This window comes from Tenrec ecaudatus, chromosome 4 (genome assembly GCF_050624435.1).
Source record: "Tenrec ecaudatus isolate mTenEca1 chromosome 4, mTenEca1.hap1, whole genome shotgun sequence".
NCBI lineage: Eukaryota > Metazoa > Chordata > Mammalia > Afrosoricida > Tenrecidae > Tenrec > Tenrec ecaudatus.
Window position 1 is genome coordinate 19,388,151 of NC_134533.1, and position 21,898 is coordinate 19,410,048.

General features: G+C 36.7%; 1 protein-coding gene across 1 annotated transcript; it reads right to left on the reverse strand.

Moving 5' to 3' along the window:
* Nucleotides 1–10,068: 10,068 nt before the first annotated feature.
* LOC142446435 (olfactory receptor 8H1-like) lies at nucleotides 10,069–11,025 on the reverse strand. Its single transcript, XM_075548184.1, has one exon. It carries the CDS (start codon nucleotides 11,014–11,016, stop codon nucleotides 10,069–10,071), a length of 948 nt encoding a protein of 315 aa, XP_075404299.1. The 5' UTR covers nucleotides 11,017–11,025.
* Between the last annotated feature and the right edge of the window lie 10,873 nt (nucleotides 11,026–21,898).

Sequence of the window (21,898 nt, forward strand, 5' to 3'; positions counted from 1 at the left end):
GGATCTACACTCAGTGCTTGAACGCAGGAGTCAAGCAATCAAAGGATGTGTTTCATTGGGGAGATCTGCTGCACAATATCTCTTTAAAATGTTGAAAGCAAGGATGTTACTTTGAGGACTAAGGTATGCCTGACTCAAGTTATAGCATTTTCAACTGCCTCATATATGTGTGAAAGTTGGATATTAAATAAGGGAGACTAAAGAATTTATATATTTGAATTATGGAGTTGGTAAGTCATATTGAAAGTACCATTGGGTGCTAAAAGAAAAAACAAATCTGTATTCGAAGAAGAAGAGCCAGCATGCTTGTTAGTGGCAAAGGTGGCAAACTTACATACTTTAAACATGTTGTCAGACGAGGCCAGTTTCCTGAGAAGCATCATGGTTGGTAAGGAGTGAACATTTAAAAAGAGAAACAACTTCAGCAGGAAGGATTGACATAAGGGTACATGGATGAGCTCCAACATAAGAGCAATAGTGAACATGTGCAGGGCCAGGCAGTGCTTGGTTCTGGTTTACATAGGATAACTGAGTAGTAACTGACTTGCCATCACCACGCAACCGCATCAAGCTCACATGTAAGTACAATTTTGCTGACTACAATTGAAAATAACATAGCAAAGACTACTCCAGGGCTACACTGGACATGGAGCTGTCAGAAATTCAAGTTTGATGCAGAAAGTTATGTGAAACAAGTTATATATATATATATTTCTGATATCATATGGGTTTTTCGTCAAAAATAAATTACATTAGAACTATGCTTACCTGTGATTTATTTACTATACACATATTTTTGACTGTGTGAATCATAAAAAATAATGATGGACATTTGGAAGAAGGAGAATCTCTAACACTTAGTTGTGCCAATGTGGAACTTGTTCACAGGCCAAGAGACAGTCTTTCCAATAGAACATTAAACTAATGTGTGGTTTAAAATCAAGAAAGATGTGTGTCAGTGCTTTCTGCATTCACCCGATATGTTTAATTTCAGAAGGTGGACAATAAAAATGTGTCCTCAAGTTTGGTGGACACTTTACTCATGCCCATCTCTACAGATGTCACAACTTTGCTGAAAGCAAAGAATACTTGAGACACTTCCTGATGAACATAGAAGATGGCTGGATTCTGTGTAAATTAAACTTCAATGTAAAGAAAATAGCCAAATTACAAAATAGGGGGATAAACCTGAAATTGACAAACATGTTATTTTACTTGGATGTGTAATCAACACCCCGGATGCAGCAGTCAAAACTGAAATCGCATTGCACTGGGAAAATTTTCCAAAAAGCCTTCTTTAAGTTGTTTTTTAAAATCTCCCAAAATACATTTGGGGAATTTTGAGGACAAAGGTTTCCTGATGCAATCTATGATATTTTCAATGGCCTCATATGTGACAACTGGACCATGACTAGGATCATCAAATAAGAATTGATTCCTTTGGTGAACTGTATCGAATACACCATGTGCTGTCAAAAAAGGAATAAAATAATACTGTCTTGGGAAAAGTACAGTCAGGAGCATGAGAAGATTTAATCTCACACAGATTAGACAAGTCATCAGATAGGATGAATTACTGGAGAAAGGCATTGGGCTTGGTTAAATTGAGGGGCAACAGAGAAGATGAAAACTCGACAAGGTAGATTGACACAGTGGCTACAACAATGAGCTCCAACATAATCATAATTGTCGGATCAAACCACGCTGACATTGTTTGGTTCTGCTATGGATGGGGCCTTGCAGGATTTAGCACCATATAAAAATGTGCTCTAAAACCAGAGGCCACTAGGTAGATCCAAACTAATATCAACCATATTGTACTGAGTGGAAGGGCCCATTGGGCTTTCTGAGACTGTAAATTTTCAGGGAGCACAAAGCCTCCTCTTTCTCCCACAGAAGGCTGGCAAATTGCTGACCTTGGATTTAGAAGCTCATTATGTCATCAAAGTTCCATGTGCTCTACAAAGAATGTGAATGAAAGTGATATGGGCAACCAGAATGTATTCTTTAAATAAAACATTACTCTGAATTGGTTTTGTAATTATATTGGGGACTCAAACAACTCTTATCATAATCCATGTAACCATCCATTGTGTCAACCACATTTGTACATTTGTTACCATCATCATCCTCAAAACATTTCTTTCTACTTGATCCCTTGGTATAAGCTCCTCATTTATTCCCCTCCCTCCAACCCCTCCTCCCTCATGAATCCATGATAATTTATAAATTACTATAATTTTGCCATGTCTTACACTGTTTAATGTCTCCCTTCGCCCACTTTTCTGTGTGCATTCAGCTAGGGGAGCGGGATTCTATGTAGATCCTTGTGATTGTAGATCCTTGTGAATGGCACCTGCCATTGTGTTATTTTTTAGATGAAATAAGGTAATGGGTGTCATTTTATCAACTCTAAAAATGTAGTAAAATGTGATTGTGTAAGGATACAGTAATATTATGGAGAGAGTAGTTGGTAAGAAGTTTTTATGTAGAGTCAAACTGTTGGAGTTCAACTGTGAGCTTATCCAGTGAATAATTATGAAAAATCTATTTGGTTTGTCTGTATCATATATTTATCATTTGTAACACTCAACTATCTACTCATTTATTGAGACACTCTTCTAAGTTATGGGTGTACAACATAAAAAAAACAGGCAAACTTCTTCACAGAACTTATATAAAAATGGAAGAAAACAAACAAGGAAAATAGTAAGCAAAATACATAAAAGTCTAGATTGAGATAATTTATTTGGAAAATAAATGAAACGTAGGAAAGTAAAATACACAGGTCTCTTTAAACTAAGATGGTGAAAGACAGTCTTATCAGAAAGAGAATGAAATAAGGGCAGTCCTTTTATCTGGAGGAAACCCATAGCAAGATGAAGAAGAGACATTAGGCAGTATCAGAACTGATGTGTCCAGATCAGTAAAATAAATGATCAATATGCCAAACTGGAGTATAGCTGGTAGACTGGAAAGTGGTGGGTTTGTAAGCAATGGGGGCAAAGTTATGTTTTTCTTTACGTTTTTTAAGGTGCTGAATCTTTAAACTAAGTCTCCAGAAAGTCTTGCAAGGATTTTGAAAAACACCTTAGTTATATCACTCTTATTCCTTCAGTGAAGTTGGATTCAAGAGGAGTTATGCAACTAATTGAGATAAGTTAGATAACACCACAATAATTAAGACTGAGATAATGGGCCCTTAGACCAGAGCAGTATTGAAGAGGTATTGAGAAACAGTCAGCCCCTGAGTGTATATAATAGGTAGAATCAACAAAGACTGAATGTGGGGTGTGTGAAATAAAAAGAAAGTTCAGGAAGTCTCCTTAAGTTTGACATGAATAAGTGTTCCATAATCAAAATTTGTTTTGAATATTGCTTGGCATTTGAATTATGGTGTTGACAAAGAATGTATTGAAAGTACTGGGCTTCCAGAAGAGTAAATAAATCTGTCTTGGAAGAATTACAGTCGGCATGCTTCTTGGGAATGACGAGGGTATGATCTCATCTAATGTACTTTGAATATTTATTAGGAAAGACCAGTCCCTGGAGCAGGATGATATTAAACTGGGCAAAGAAGAGGAACAGGAAAAAAGAGGAAACCCTTCAAAGAGGCAAATTAACAACAATGACTGCAACACTGGGCTCAAATATAACAGCAATTGTCAGAGTAGCACAGGACCAACAGTGTTTCTTTCTCTTGCACATACAATAGCTGTGAGTTCAGACCTACTTGAGGGAACCTAAAAACATTATGAGTTGGAACTCCTTTTTGGCCCAAACCGTTAAGATAAATATTTGAGATTTAAATATGCGCAGAGCCCTTGAGATGTAGGATTGGAGATGTACTTAGAAAAATCAGCCATTGGAGGTACCATAAAACGCAGTTCTACTGCGACACAGCTTGTGCCATCACATATCAGAATCAGCTTGATGTTAACTGCTTTACTTCTCTTTTACCTGCGTGTTATCTTGTGACTATGAGCCCCAGCCATTACCCTTGTTTTCTACCCATCACTTCTTTGGAAGGAAAAACAACTTGGAATATTCTCACATTTTACCATGCTATATTGATATATTCCACTCTTATTTTTTATCTTTGTTTAATTTAGGTAATATAATACATGGAATTTTTGGTATAGCTCCATAAAAAAAGATGATTGTTTTGTTTTTTAATCATTTTATTGGGGACTCCTACAACTCTTATCACAATCCACACCTACATCCATTGTGTCATGCACAATTGTATATTTGTTGCCATCATCATTCTTGAAGCACTTGCTTTCTACTTGAGCACTTGATATCAGCACCTCATTTTCCCCCTCCCTCCCCACTCCCCACTCTCTCATGAACCCGTGATAATTTATAAATTATTATTATTTTGTCATATTTTACACTGTCCGGTATCTCCCTCACCCACTTTTCTGTTGTCCATCCACCTGGGAGGAGTTTATATGTAGATCCTTGTCATAGGTTCTCCCTTTCTACCCCACCTTCCCTCCACGCTCGAGGAATCGCCACTCTCACCACTGGTCCTAAAGGGGTCATCTGTCCTGGATTCTCTGTGTTTCCAGTTCCTATCTGTACCAATGTACAGACTCTGGTCTAACCAGATGTGCAAGGTAGAATTGGGATAATGATAGTGGGGGGAGGAAGCATTTAAGAACTTGAGGAAAGTTGTATGTTTCTCAATTGCTACTTTGCACCCTGACTGGCTCATCTCCTCCCTGCTACCCTTCTGCGAGGGGGTGTGCAGTTGCCTACAGATGGGCTTTGGATCTCCCTCTGCACTCACCCTCATTTTAAATGATACAATTTTTTGTTTTTTGACCTTTGAGACTTCATGGCCAATAGGCTGGTGTGCTTCTTCCATGTGGGCTTTGTTGCTTCCCACCTAGAAGGCTGCTTGTTTACCTGTAAGCCATTAATACCCCAGATGCTATATCTTTTGTTAGCCAGGCACCATCAGCTTTCTTCACCACATTTTCTTAAGCACACATTTTTCTTCAGCGATCATGTTGGGAAGGTGTGCATTATGGAATGCCAATTTGATAGAACAAAGTTTTCTTGCATTGAGGGAGCACTTGAGTGAGGTTCAATGTTCATCTGTTGCCTTAATACTAAACCTATTAGTATATGCACATAGATCTATTTCCCCACCATCCTATATAAATATATTTACATATGTACATGCCTGTATCTAGACCTTTATAAATACTCTTTGCCTCATTTTTAAAAACACCAAAACACACAATTCATTAAACATGGAAAATTAGCCGATATATACAGATAGTCTAACTCATAATGCCCCCAAACTCAAAATTCATTACCATCGAGTCAGTTCCAACTCATAGTAACTCTATAGGCCAGGGTAGAAATGCCCCTGGGGTTGCTAAGGGAGAAACTCTTCACTGGAGTAGAAAGCCATGTCTATTTCCCATGAAGTGGCTGGTGGCTTTGAATGGTGGACCTTGTAGTTAGCAGTCAAGTGCATATGCACTCCACCATAAGGACTCTTTTTCATAAGACCCTCAGGGTATCACACCCTTCCTTATTTATAAATATTGAATATATACTTTCCATACATCTACACTATGTTAAAGAAGAACCGATAGTGCTGTAGTTGCGGCATTCAGATGTAAACTGAAATGTGAGCATTTCAAACCAACCAACTGCTCCATAAGAGAAAAGTGAGGCTATCTATTCTGAGTCAGAGTTGATTGATGCTTGAGGGTATACAGTCCTAGAAAGATTACAGGGCATTAGGAATTTATTTAAATCTTAAGCATTACTTGAGATTAGTGTTACCCACTTAACCATACAAACAATTGGTCATCTTACTAATACAGACCGACATATTGTATCAAAATAATTAAATTAATGGAAGCAAGTGAAACATCGTTTATATAAAGGACCAAACAAATGGAAATGATATATTGCATTCACAGAATTATAGATAAGTGAAAAAAATGCCTTTATTATTGTTTACCATTTACTTCACATCATATATGCATATATTCAAGATGAAACAGACTTCAAAGATAAAATGAGGTATGATAAAATAATTTTATCTAGTATTTATATATGAGTACAGGGAACATTTAAAAAATAAAAATAAAAGTAGAGAAAAATAATATTGATTTAAAAAGACCAAATTAACCAAGTTATCAATCAAACAGTAGAAAACATGGAAGGGATTGATCTTAAAATACAGATTACATTTCATTTTAAACTTTCAAAGAAAAAATAGCATAGATAATAAAAAATTACTTGAAAAAGTCATTTAAATTAATATAATTTAAAAAGTGAATACATTTAACCATATGTAAGCAACAAAGGTAGCTGTAAGTTATAGAAATGTTATAAAAACATATTAAATGAGATGAAAAAGATTTTCTCAATAAGCTTTGGGTAGCAGTGAAGATTAAAATATCAATTCTAAAATATTAAGGGAATTTTATATAAGAAGATATCTTGTGATCTAAACTTGGTGTCTACAATACAACAATAATACTGTACCTGATTAAAATTTATCAGATTCTCTACTACTCTAATTCATTGTCAAATCTGAGTTTTTATAATTTTACCAGATTAATAGTTTTAAAACAAAATATGTGGAACATTTAAGGCGAGAATTTATTTTTAAGGAGGAAATGAGGGTGAAAATATGTTTTACTGAGAATGGCAGGCTTTTCAAGCATTTTTCAAGTGCCACCACAGATGTCACTTGAATATTTTCAGGTACCTGTATATTTGTAGCCTGATGAATATTGAATATCGTAGGACCAAAAGCATTGAAAGATAAGAGTTGATTTTGCACATGTGCCAATATCGTATTCATGACAAAGTTTTAAATATCATAGAAGTTACTAAATATTTTACTGTAAAATGTAAATAGTAATAAACAAGATAGAATAGAAATTTTCTTTATACATAATATTTTAATGATATTGTTCTATAATTTGAGCATTCTTCTGGGTAACCTTTATTTAGAATGCGTGTATATATGGATCTCTTTCAATCATTCAGCTAAGTAGTTGTCTCCTAAATTTCCGGGAATACATGTGTGAGGGCTTCAAGTTCTTTATCAGCTTGCTGAAACATTTCATTTGGAAGCTCATCAATTCCTTGAGCCTTGTTTTTGGCTAATGCACTCATGGTGAACTTCTTCATTAAGTACCATTAATTTTTGCTCATATCCTACCTCTTGAAATGGTTGGATGGTGACTAATTGTTTTGATAAAGTTAGTCTGTGTATTCTTTCCATTCTTTTGGATGATTCCCACATCATTCAATTTTTTACACAAATTTTCAATATTGCAAATTGAGACTTGTTTATTTTTTCCTTAATTCTTTCAGTTTGAGATATATTTAGCATGCTCTTCCTTTTTGTTTGTTTCTTTTTAACTCTAGGTTTTTGCACAATTCATTATAATATTTTTCTTTGTCTTCTCAAATTGTCCTTTGAAATATTTGTTCAGTTTTTGTCTTCATTATTTCTTTCATAACTACTGTATAATTAAGAACAACGTACAGAATCTTTTCTGTACTGCACTTCGGTTTTCTTTCTTTGCTGTCTTTTTCATGACCTTTTGCTTTCTGCCTGATTGTTGTTCTCCTATAGCTCATTAAGTTTTCTGTCATTATTATTTATGAATATGATCTGTACTTCAGATATTATATAAATTCAGGTAGGATATAGTCAGGGTTGTATTTTGCTTTCCTGGACTTGTTTACATTTTATTCAGCTTTTTCTTGAACTTACATCTGGGCAATTGATGGTCTGTTCCATAGTCAGCCCCTTGCTTGGTTAGCTCCTGATATTGAGCTTCCCCATTGTCTTCTCCCACAATTTAGAAAATTTAATTTCTGTGGATTCTACCTGGATATGTTCATGTGTATAGTCACCTTTTCTGCTATTCAAAAATATATTTTGGATGAACAAGTAATTGGTGTTGCAAAATCCTACCATGAGGTCTCTAGCTTCATGTCCATCACCAAGATCATATTTTTAAACTACTCTTCATCTATCTTTTCAAGTTTTGCATTCTAATCTCCAGTAACTATCCATGCATCTTGATCATATGTTTAATTGAATTTCAACTGGAAATTTCAGTATAATTCTTCATTTCACCACCACCAGCTTTAGTGCTTGGTGAATAAATTTGAATAATCATTGTATTGACTGGCTCTCTTTGAATGATTTCACTGCCATTGAGTTGATGTCAGCTCATAGTGACCCTATAGGACTGGGTAGAAGTGGCCCTGAGGGTTTTCAAAACTATAATTCTTTATGGTCTTTTTCCTATGATTCAGCTGGAGCTGACCTTGCAGTTAAAAGAACAATGGTAACCATTACACCACCAGGTTCCTTTTCTTGCATGCATATAGATATAATCTAATCCTAGACATCAATTGTACAAAATAGATCATGGAATGCCCTTTTGGATGATGCATGCAATGCCCTTCTTCTTGATGGGGTCATTCCTACCATAATAAACCATAGGATTATCTGATTCAAAATAGCCAACATCAATCCAATTCAGCTCGCTTACATGTAGGATATCTATGTTAATGAAGTCTATCTCATTTTTATTTATTTCTCATATTCCTTGATTCATACTATACATTTCAAGGTCTGGTTATTAGTAGAATTTCTCAGGTATTTCTTCTCATTTTGAATCATGCTCCACCAACAAAGGAAGATCCCGAAGACTATACTCAAATAGGCATTACTCCATTCATGTCATTATGGTCAACTTTGCTTTGTGAATGCAGTTCTTCCTCAGTTACATTTTGAGTACTTTCTTATCTGAGGGGCTCATATTCTGGCACTATCTCTGACAATGTCTTGCTTCTGTTCTCTAGGATTTCATTTCTGATGCTGTTTCATAATATGCATGCGGTTTTTAGAAACTAACCTCTATGAAGTTGACAGTGATCCTCTCTTCATAGTCTGTCCTTAGTCTGGAAACTGCTGAAATCTGTTTACTTTGGATTGGTGAGCCTGCTGGCATTTGAAATACCAGTGACACAACTTCTACCATCGCAGCAACACACAAGCCACTACAGTATGACAAATGGAAAGATTAGACTACGTAATACTGACCCTATAGGACAGAGCAGAATTTTACCTTTGGGAATCCGAGGTGGGGTAAATATTTTGAAAAGCAGAACTAATCATTTGTCTCCCACTGATCAACCCACCTTTTTTGTTTCAGCTGAACACTTTAAACATTTACAAGAGCACCTTTAATGTTGACAAAATATAGATATGCTAATGATCAATAGAACCACTTATAAGTATGAGGGGCTTCAAATAGTTTGTTGATAATTTCCATTACCTCTTCATTCCATTTTTCATCAATTTCTTACTGCTTTGGCAGTAAAGGCTGGTCTTCTTCTTCCCTGTTTCAGGTTTAGACTTTAACTTGATAGAGGTATAATTTATTGTTAATAATTGATAAACTGGGATTTAAAGTATTAGTGACTTATTTATTAAGAGTCATGACCGTAAAACTGTAGCAGACCTAGAATCTAATCCTCAAAAAGTTTAATTCTAAAACAAATGCTCTTAAGTACAGTATCGTATTTCTTCTCTGTACACTTAATAGGCTGACTTCTGAAAATTTTATTGTGTCTTAAATTTGAGATAGAATCCATAATTAAATTTATGCAGGTGGATATCGAGAAATGGCTATGATGTAATCTAGAAGTTACCACATTGTATTTGAATTTTGAACACATATTCCATTAAAAACATTCATACAGAAACCAAAAACTTAACTCATATTACAGGGTTTATAAATACACTATGAATTGCTAAAAAGACAAAAGAGTACTAAAGTGAGAAAATGTTGAAAATGTCCACCATTTTAGTTAAGAATAGTTAAGAAATGCTCACCATTCTATATAGTTTCTTGTATATGGCCTATATATAATATTATATTAAAACATATAGACTAAAATAAAGATTCAAAATAGATTTAGAATGTTTTTGGAGAAAAATGACAAATAAAATATCTGTAAGGAACAAGGAAATAATGGGACTAAAAACTTACATCACTGTCATCTTAAATGTCCAGTGCTCTCTCTCTTCTGCAGAAGTCTAATGACAGCCCGTTTCACTTCTTTGTTCCTCAGACTATAAATGAGCGGGTTCAGCATGGGGATCACAATAGTGTAAAACACAGAGGCCACTTGGTCCTTTCCCAAGGAGTAGGAGCTCCGTGGCTTTAAATAAGTAAAAATCATGGTGCCATAGAAGATGGTGACTCCCAGTAGGTGGGAGGCACAGGTAGAGAAGGCTTTTTGCTTCCCTGATGTGGAATTGATTTTCAGGATAGTAGAAAGAATGGATGTATAGGAAACAGAGATTATGATAAGAGATGCCACTAAGGTAGAGCCAGCAAGAATGAATATCATGGTCTCAATATCATGTGTGTCTGTGCAGGACAGGGATAAAATAGGACTGGTGTCACAGAAAAAGTGATGCACTACATTGGACTTGCAGAAATGCAAGGTGTTCATGAAAAGCACATTAACAAGGGACTCACTAAAGCCAATCAAATAAGAGGCAATGAGGAGGGAGCAGCAGAGTGATGTGGACATAATGACTGGGTATTGTAGAGGTTTGGAGATGGCTACATAGCGATCATAGGCCATTGAAGAGAGAAGAAGACATTCTGTGCCACCTAAGAAGACAAAAAAATACATCTGGGTTAAACAGCCTCCAAAGGAAATATGTTTGGTGGAAGCTATTAAGTTTTCTAAGGTTTTAGGGGTAATGACTGATGAGTAGCTGAGATCAATGAATGACAGGTGACTGAGGAAGAAATACATGGGCGTGTGCAGCTGGAGGTCCAGGCGGATGATGAAGATCATCCCTGTGTTCCCCAGCACAGTGACCAGGTAGATGAGGAGAAATAGATGAAAGAGGACCAGCTGGAGCGCTTCAGAGTCTGTCAGTCCCATGAGGATGAAGTCAGACATGATAGTGTTGTTCCTTCTACCCATAGTGTGTATTTTTTTTTAATCTGGAGGAGATAAAAATGTTGATAATTTGCATCAGTGATGTTAAAATGTTCTTTTCTTTTTAATGTAAAATATCTGGTTTTTAATTTTTTTTGTTTCTAGGATTTAATAATAAAAATTTTTTGAAACCTTGAGTGAACAATATATTAATTTCATTAATATATATGAATGTGAGAAAACAAATATATTTTATGTAATTAAAATGAACTTACTAATACTCTGAATGTTTCTTTTGTTTGATTATCTATGTTTCCATTCATGAAAACTGAGACAGAAAGTTAAGTCTCAGAGCTCAAAAATGTTGAGTCTCTGATTCTCTCACAGTAGACTTAATAAAACAACAAAGTATGCTCATAAGACTATTATGAGTTATAATTGCTATTCTATGTATCCACAAAATCTCCAAACTCTTAGTAGGCAATGATAAAATCATAATTAAATGCATCGTTTCCTGAGGTTTTTTTTTTCATCCCTTGGTTTTGTTTCTAGTACCACTTGATAATAATGACAAGCAAGGAATCTCACCATCAATGGATTTAAATGTGGTAAAATTATAGAGTCTATAATATTCATTTTCAGAAATAATTTTTATCTTTTAAATTATTTCTGAGTTGTATATTTGTAACTAGTAGCCTTGGCGACACACACACACACACGCAAACACACAGGCGCTCACACACGCAAGCTCACGCACCACGTGCACACCAAGCTCATTGTCCTTAAATTGATTTCAGCTCCCAGTCATCTGGGCTTTTCAAGGCTTTAGATAGGAGCCTGTGGAGAAAATTATGGGTTTGAAAAATCACTCATGTGTCTAGTAGCCCAACATGCAACTCACTTGTACCAGAGAGTCTGTGGGTATGTCTGTGTTCTTACAATGTCATCATTTTTTTTAGCTGGCCCAGACCAAATCAAAGCTCTTTAATTTGGTTTAGATTCTGATTATTAATTCGGATTCAGATTATTCATTTTCAGATTATCAGATATTCAAATTAAGGCTATTAATACTCATAGCTACCTTATATGGCAAAGTAGAACTACACATGGATACCCTAGGGCTATGATAAATATTTAGAGAGAGGGTATCATGATTTCTACAGTGGTTAGAGAGTTCCAGCTGATGATCAGTCGGCTAGCAGGTAGGCACATATCCACTCGTCACCTGGGTCCCTTTGCTCTAAGCATAAATCATCTAATTTGAAAACAATACTTACCATCAGCCAGAGCTGTTGAAAACTATTTTAATCCAAAATTACCTGTCTAGTGTTTTATAAAGCTCAAAATTTTCTTCCAAATAAAATATATAAAATATTTAAGGTGATTACACTTTCTGTGTTGTAATATCATGCTCCTTTCTGGTGAATTATTTTCAAATTTGTGTTCAGACATTTTTCCCTGAAATAAAATATATAAACTTCAAGTTTCCTTCTGTTCCTAGTCAACTATGAACTTCATAAGGAAATTATATATCTGAACAACAATATATAAATATATATCTCAAAACTATTATGAACATAAACAGAGCACAGAAACCTTTGTTGCTCACCTAATAATTCCAGGGCACCTCTTATACTGGGGAGAGCTGAAAATGCAACATCGGTCATCCTGGAGGATTAATTTCCAAGGGGGTTTGCTGGTCACATTTCCAGGGAGAAAAGTTCAAGAATTAATGGGTTCATGTGAGGGTTGTAAGAGTTGTCTACTCCCTTAGAAGTAACATAATGAGATGAAGATGTTTTGTCTTCCTTTAAGGTTGTCTACATTTTTACTAGGATGCTGGAGATACTCTTGCTAGAGAAATATTTAGTTACTATGTAACCTAAAAGTTAGAAAGTAGCCACTGTGAGTGATAGAGTGGGATAAGTTGTATAGTGGGACATTTTTATATTGAATTATTCCTCGTGTTTTGAAGTATAATATTAAAATAAGGATAAAATACCTTCATTTAAAATGAGAGCCTATAAAATTTGAACAACAAAAATTAATTCAGATCAAACATTTATGGTTTTAATTGACATATCATACAATTCAATGGTTTACACATATTCAAGATATATGCCATCCTGACCAAAATCTATTTTAGAAAATATTCTTTTTTCTTCTGCTCATTATTAGCTCCCCATTTCCCCCAACATTCTAATAATTCTAAGAAACTATTAACCCAATTACTTCCTCTATAGATCTGACCACTTTGTTTTTTCATGACTCTTCTTTCAGTGACTCTTCTTTTTGTGTAAAATGCCGACGTATAAGTATTCTACTTGTGTACTGCATCAATTGTGATACTATAATCTCAATGTCTCCTCCTCATTTATTGCTACAAACTTAAAATATGTCTTGTTTTGTGTAAAATTATCCATCTATATAACACATGCATGGTAGTTAGATAATTGTATGTCAACTTGAAGATGTTTAAATGAGTAAGAGTGGAATCCAACTGACAAACAGGCCAGTCTGTTGCTGCCTCCTTGTTGGTGTGGCTCTCTATAAGGAAGGCCCTGGGTCCCTCCCCATTTCCTGCTTGCTGGTCACCCTGAGAGTTGCCAGAGCCCTGCCATATTCCCACAGACTTGGGTCCACATGGTTCTGCACTCACTTGCCTGTGATCTTCCTTCATTCTGCATCATTGTACATAACTACCATGTCTGAATAACAGATTATATCAACTTGATGCCTGTGAGCAACTGAGTGATGCTCAGTAGCCGTCTTCCCACCCAGAATATTCACCAGCACATGTGTGGACACTGAGGAATAACAAGGAATGCCTGTTGTAGGTGCTCCTTCAGGGTTGACCTCTTTCTCACTGCCATCAAGGTGATGTTGACTCATTGCAACCCTACAATAAAGGGTTGAATTTCCCCTATGAGTTTCTGCGACTGTAATTCTTTACAGGAGTGGAAAGTTGTGTATTTCTCCTACATAGAGATTTATAAAAATGGTTTCATCATTGTATTATATTTGGAAATTTTTACATACAAAAATGGGAACAGAAATAAGGAAAATTGACATTAAAGTTAGTGAATATTTTATAATGTTATCCACTAAAATGATTATTATAAAAATATCATTTCTCAGCATGTGATCAGGTAAAAGGTTTTGTTAATTATCAAAGGAAATAAATATGAGAAAGCTCAACTATTTTTAGTTAGGACTATTTTTCCAAGAAGAGGAAATAAAGGGGAATCCAAAATTACATATGAATTTGGAATCAAGGTCAAATATTTTTCTTAATCATGTTGTTGGTATCTAGAACATAATTATTTTCTATATATATTTATCTCAAATTTTTATATTTGAAATTTTCTTAAATATTCTATCATGAGGAAAAATAATTTTATTTCCACCCCAATTCATAGATCTTTTATTATGCTTGCATCTGTTTTGATGTGTCCAAGATTCTTGGTCTCTTGAACTAAAGAATAGGCTTAAAACACAAAAAGCAAGAGGGAAGTAACATTTGTTTAGAAAGATTAGCACCCATCACAGGGGATGGGGTCTCAAGTGGGTTGCCAGTAAAAGAACTCTGTCTAAATATGTTTTTATTGGATGTGGGGTACTTGGCCTATCTGTGTCTCTAGGATATGGACTGACCAATCCCAGAACTGGTCACATCCTAAAGTCCAATTATGAATCTACTCTTGCTCTGTCCATGCAGGGGTCTTGCAAGAGTATCAACAAGGATGTAGTAGGCAGTGGGTCAGCAATGAGAGTAGTAGGCTTCCTGACTTAGGAGTTTTTAAATGATGCACTGTAGGGCTTTATTGCCAGTGAGCTAAGATTTAAATAATCTAGCCTGCGTAAATCACATCAGCAGACATCCTAACACTCCCATCTTTTCCCTCTCTCTGCCCATGGGATTTTTCTCTCCTATATCTGCTTTGTATGTTCTATCTCTCATTATTAGTATTATTAATTGCCCTTTTGTCCAGATCTCAATAGAGAACTATGGTGTGCCTGACCCAGACCATTGCATTTTCCATCAGACGTGAGATCTGCACAATGAAAAAGGGAGACTGCAGAAGGAGTAGTGACTTTGAATCATGGTGTTGGTAGAGTACTGAATCCATCATAGACTGGTGGAAAACAAACAAATTGATCTTGGTAGAATTATAGGTAAAATGGTCATTATAAGGAAGGGTGGCAAAACATTATCTAATTTGATTTTCCCATGTTATTATGAGAAACCAGTCCCTAGGGAAGTAAATCAAGTTTAATAACATAGCAAAATAAAGGAGGACGCTTCAGAAGAGGGATTAGCATAGTGGCTAGAGCAATGGATCCAAACATGATTAGCATTGTGAGTATGGCACAAAGCTTAACAATATTTGATTCTTTTGTACATAGTTTTTCCATGTATAAGAATCAATTTGATGGAACCCTAAAGAAGCAAAAATTGGAAAGAAAACTAATGTGAGCATAATATACAAACTGACATTTAACTCCAAATGTAATGACACTAATATAGGAGATATATGGATTCTTTTGGAGAGAAACTGCTACTTGTTGTTCTTAGTCCTCCAGGAAAATAACTTTTTCTTTAGATGAAGTGGTCAGCTGTGTGTGTTTTGAATTTGATAGTAACCTTTGTGTTATTAAAGTATATTCTTCCTGAGATTGTGAGTTTTAAAATTCAACAATGGTTACTAACACAGGTTGATGGCTCAAATCTTTTTAAAGAAAACTTTCAATAAATATGCTAGAAGCATATTTTTCAAAACTTCTTATGAGGTTATGCTTCTGTGGCAGAAATATACATATACAAATATATGTGTGTTTATGCAAAAATATATAGATATAGATATATAATCTACTCTTTCTTTTACACATTAGAACGATAAACCTTTCCATCCTAAAGTTTTTATTGGTATAAGACTGATCAGCTATATACAATGTTAAATAGTTGAACATATGTGCATACACATCTATTTATCTACATAGGATGCTTGGTGGTATGGTGATTATGCAGCAGACTGCAAGGCCATCAGTAGTTTAAACTACTCATCTTTGTGAGGGAACACAATAAAGTTTTATAGTCTCCTAAAGAGTTGAACTTTGGGAAGCCCACATGGTCTGTTCTACCCTGTTCTATAGGGTTATAATGAGTCATAATCTACTTGATGGCGGTGAGTGAAAAAGGCCATCAGTTTGTCATACTATAGTAGCTTGCTTATTGCTGAGATGCAGGAAACTACGTTAGGTTAGATGAGGTTGACTAGAGAAACAAATCCAGGGACACACACACATATATATTAATTGTTTTATTAGCGGCTCATTCAACTCTTACCACAATCCATACATACATCGATTGTATAAAGCACATTTGTACATTCATTGCCCTCATCATTCTCAAGACATTTTCTCTCCACTTAAGCCCTGGCATCAGGTCCCCATTTTTCCCTCCCTCGCCCCTCCTTCCTCCCTGATGAACCCTTGATACTTTATAAATTATTATTTTGTCATAACTTGCCCTGTCGGATGTCTCCCTTCCCCCGCTTTCTGTTGTCCATCCCCCAGAGAGGAGCTCATATGTAGATCCTTGTAATCTGTTACCCCTATCCAACCCACCCTCCATCGACCCTCCCAGTATCGCCACTCACACCACTGTTTCTGAAAAGATCATCGTCCTGGATTCCCTGTGTTTCCAGTTCCTGTCTGTACCAGTGTACATCCTCTGGTCTAGCCAGACTTGCAAGGCAGAATTGGGATCACGATAGTGGGGGTGGGGAGGGAGGAAGCATTTAGGAACTTTTCATCGTTGCTACATCGCATCCTGACTGGTTCGTCTCCTCCCCGAAACCCTTCTGTAAGGGTATATCCAGTGAACTACAAATGGGATTTGGGTCTCCACTCTGCACTCCCCGTCTCATTCACTATGGTAAGATTTTTTGTTCTGATGATCCTGATATTTGATCAGTGACACCACGTGATCACACAGCCTTGGTGTGCTACTTCTAGGTGGGCTTTGTTGCTTCTGAGCTAGATGGCCGCTTGTTACCTTCAAGCATTTAAGGCCCAGACCTATCTCTTTTGATAGCTAGGCACCATCAGCTTTCTTGAACACATTTGCTTATGCACCAACTTGTCTTCAGCGGTCGGTCATATCATGGAGGTAAACACACAATGTCATGATTTTTTTTTCCTTGATGCCTGATAACTGATCTCTTTGCCACCTCATGATCACACAAGCTGGTGTGCTTCTTCCATGTGGGCTTTGTTGCTTCTGATCTAGATGGCTGCTTGTTTACCTTCAAGCTTTTAACACCCCCGACGCGATATCTTTTGATAGCCAGGCACCATCAAATTTCTTCACCACATTTGCTTATGCATCCACTTTGTCTTCAGCTGTTGTGTCGGGAAGGAGAGCATCATAGACTGCCAATTTAATAGAAGAAAGTATTCTTGCTTTGAAGGAGTACTTGAGTGGAGGCCCAATGCACTTCTGCTACCTTAATACTAAACCTATAAATATAGGCACATAGATCTATTTCCCCATGCTCATATATAAACATATTTGCATATGTACATGTCTTTATCTAGACCTCTATAAATGCCCTTTGCCTCCGAGTTCTTTCCTCTATTTCCTTTGACTTTCCTCTTGGCCCACTTTCATGCTCTATCCCCACCATGATTTTAGCAATTCCCCTTGGTTACCCTTGATCATGCCCTACCAGGCCTCCCACACCCTCTTCACCACCGATTTGGATCACTTGTTGTTTCCTTGTCCCTGGGTTTGTCAATACCACTACTTTTCCCACCACCTCCCCCTCTCCCTTGTCCCCCTGGAACTGTCGGTCCCGTTGTTTTCTCCTCCAGATTGTTCATCCAGCCTATCTTATTTAGACAGACCTGTGGAGATAATAACATGCACAAAACAAGACAGATCAAAACCAAGCAACAATATACAACAAAACAACATCAAACCAAAAAAATACAACACGAAAGAAAAGCTTGTAGTTAGTTCAAGGATTGTTTGCTGGCCTTGAGGAAGGGATAGTCATATATTATAAGAGCTTTATATATGTATAAAATAGCTCAGTCCAGATCAGGTACATAGGTCTAAATATTTGCCAACAAGTTTGATACTAGTCCATAAATTCCTCTTCAGATTGCAATGCCACACATACAATGATGCAAAAGAGGAACATCACAGGCCAGCGCATGCAAAGTCTTCTGGATCCAGGGATGGTAGAAGTATTACCAGGGCTCTCACAGGTCTCAGCATGGTTCCACATGACATGTGAACAGGAAAGTGAAGTAGAGAGAGACCAGGCTCCAGTGAGCCATTTATCTTGGTCGCCTTCCTATCACGATGTGACCTTATTAACAGGATAAACCCACACTTTCACTCTTAGTACCCTCAAGTTGACAAAAGGTCATGTAACCACCACAGACCACTCCTTGTGAACTTGGCATTTTAAATACCCCTTTCACCATACATACTTGTTAAAGAAAACCATTGAGTTAGTTAAAGTTCATTGTGCCAACCTGGCTGGTAAACACATGTGATATTAATTAAAGGGAGGGAAATAAATCACTCAGTGAATCTCACCTTTATAGTTCTCTGGCCTCTTGCTTTCTGATGGTCCATCTAGGTTGCAGCTGCCTTAGTCAGTTCTCTGCTTTAGCTGGCAAGGTTTACTTCCTGCAAGACATCCACAAGGAGAAGCCACATAGACCTACCCCAATGTAACCCTGGTGCTGGAGCACCCATGTGGAGACCCTTCCCAGTGCTGAGATGCATACACAATCACTGACTCAACTTTCCTCCTGCAGGCAGCATCATTGCGTGTGTTTTATTAGATGGAGGAGGACTTTGTGGATTGGTGTCGGACGTATGGGCTAATATTGGATTTGTGGGCTTGGGCAGCACTGGGTTGGGATGTTTTTTTAAAATTCACTTAATTTGTATATAAAATATTCTCTCTTATACATGAGTTTATGTGGATTTGTTTTTCTAAAGTACCCAGAGTAATACAACCATAATAAAATCATATTTATCCCAGCAGGATAAAACTAAAATGCATGTAACTCAAAATGTGTCAGCCCCATTTAAACATAATATTCTATGAGTGAACAAAACAAAAATAATGTATACTTAACAATTCAAGTTCTGTGAACACTTGCACCAGAATAATATAACCCTATGAAAGTTTTTAAGCCAGCCACTTTCTGACTTTATCCCCCCAATTTGGGGCATCCAAGTTCTGTACTGCTCACTTGTGGAGAGAGAGAGAGACCCCAACAAATCATCATGGGTCTGGTGAGCACAACTGTAAGGCGCTAATAACTAAAGACTATAGTAAAGTCATAGAGAGCATGAGAGAGAGAAGAGAGATTAAAATCATGAAGTCAGACACATTTCATGGAAGCATGCTCACTGCCTGAATTGCCATGATCTTACCAGCTAGGTCCATGCACTGTGTGGGCCGAGAGGGCAGGGGAGAGAACAGGAGAGGCGTCTAGAGGGAAATTTATTGCTGGGCAAAGTTTATATCTACTTAGAGGGCATCATTACAGGTAAGCACACACGTCACAGGAAGGGGCTGTACAACACAATTGTACAATTGTACAAATGTGTTGTAAAAATTCAAACAATTACAAGCTAATACAAGCAATAGAAGTGGGATATACAATGGACAAAAGCATAACAAGGAGGGGATGAGCTAGGGATGTACACATGATAAGAAGGGGTGGGGCCAGGGTATACATGTGACAAGAAGGGCAGACCCTAGTGTCATGATGGCAGCCTAACCTTGGCCATCCTTGACTGGGCTTGACCCACCAGGGCTCTCCTTCAAAGAAACAGTTTACTACTTTCCTTATCAGAAGGGAGGGGGTCCTATTGTGGGATAAACTGTGGTGCTGGCTTGCTCTGGATGGCTGATTACCCTTAGGGAGAATAACCTCTGACCTACTTCTGTTGACCTCCAAGTTTATTGTCATCTGCCACATGTAGGAAGCAGCTAAGTTTGCCATATATTTGGGGAAGACAACTTGGGGGAAATATTTCTGTTTCCCACACTCACTCAAACCAGTGCTCTGTGGACAGAAGCATGTTCTTTGATGCGGAGAATCTTCATTCTAGTTGGAACATTGTGAGTCTGCATTCATAAGCACATCGAATCAGGACAGGCAGTCCATAAAGTCAGGAGCAATACTCAACAATTCACAGGCTCAAAAATGTGCCTTCATCTCTCTGGGTTCTGGTGAATACAATGTGGGTCTCCTCACTTGACTGCACCAGTGTCTATTGGCCACCTTGACTTTTGAACATATAGTAGAATTGCCTTTTTTTTTTTTTAGGGTTTTCTCTTTTTATTTATTTCTTTTTTTTTTTTACATTTTATTAGGGGCTCATACAACTCTTATCACAATCCATACGTATACATATACATACATCAATTGTATAAAGCACATCCGTACATTCTTTGCCCTAATCATTTTCTTTTTTTTAATCTTTTTATAATTATCTATGCCAATAATGACAAATTTTTGAGTATTGTTATCATGTTAATTAACAAAAGAATGTTTTAAAATCTATCCTGAAGTAGAGATTGATAATGACAATAATGAAAGTTAATACATTATAAACGTCTGTAATTTTAAATTACTCAAATTTGCAATAGAGATGTGTTGATTATTAATGGTGACTGGAATGAGAAGTTCAGGGGTAAAAATGAAAGAGTAGTAGAATCTGCGGCCTTGATGGTAAATAGAGTCATGAAATACCATGATAGACCATTGTAATACCTGTGACTTGTAGGATACAAATTCCTTTTTAAACAATATTAATGGCAATTTATATCTGGATACAAACCAATGAAATACACCAGAATCAAGTAGATTACATCTATGGAAAGGGATAATTAATACACTGCCATTGAATCAATGTTGACATATAGTAACCCTACAGTATAGAAGAGAACTGCCTCTGTGGGTTTTGCAGACTGTAACTCCTTTTGAGGGTAGAAAGGTCCATCTTTCTCCCTCAGAGCTTTCTGGTGGTTTTGAACTCCTGATCTTGAGCTTAACAGCCCAATATGTAGCAACTGTGCCATCAAGGTTCCTTGAAGAAAATTAAAACAATCCCAGAAAAGCCAACATACTATCTGAGATATGTCTCACCTAAATTGAGAATTATTCTTAAAAAAAGATTTGACACATTTGACACTAATGACTGAATTTTGCACAAGTTGTGCGATCATACAAAAAACATGCAATTCAGGAAGAAACCGAAAGATAATTAAAAGCAAGCAAAAACGAAGAGTTAAAATGGGCTTCAGGCAAGGCTCTGAAACTTACTCATGAATGTATAAAGACCTAGGATAGAAAATACAAAATTCACTGACTGCATTGTCAAAAATAGGATCCAAGGACTAAGGATGCTTTGTCTTTTACAACACTTTTTCTTCTGATCTGGCTTTCATAGTTGATTTCATTGACCACAAGGATGCTCACATTTGTGGAATTATGGAAATTAATTGTTTACAATTAAGGCCAAAAATGCCCTGGATGTGGCTGTTCAGTGAAAATAGTTTCTGCTTTCTGGTCCTCAGCCTGTTGTACTGGCTGCTGTCTTGCTTGGACAATGTCACAAAGCCTCATTGTCACTCCTAATAAATATCCAATTGATATACCACCCCACCATGAGTCTCAGCTGGAAGGCACTCAATTCCAACTTTTGGGGTAAGCACCTAGCACTTCACTCCCCAAACCAGATGTCAGCCTCAAAGGATTCAGCTTCACTGGCCTTGGGAACTTCATTGGCCTACTTCATGCTCTGTCTCTTTGCTTTGTAGCTGTTGCCATTCCTCTGTTAAATTCTGGTATCACAACAGTCCCCTGGATTCAGAAGACTCAGTGA

What these genes read in the sequence shown, in the direction of transcription:
- LOC142446435 (XM_075548184.1), bottom strand. Translation starts at nt 11,016, where the DNA reads ATGGGTAGAAGGAACAACACTATCATGTCTGACTTCATCCTCATGGGA.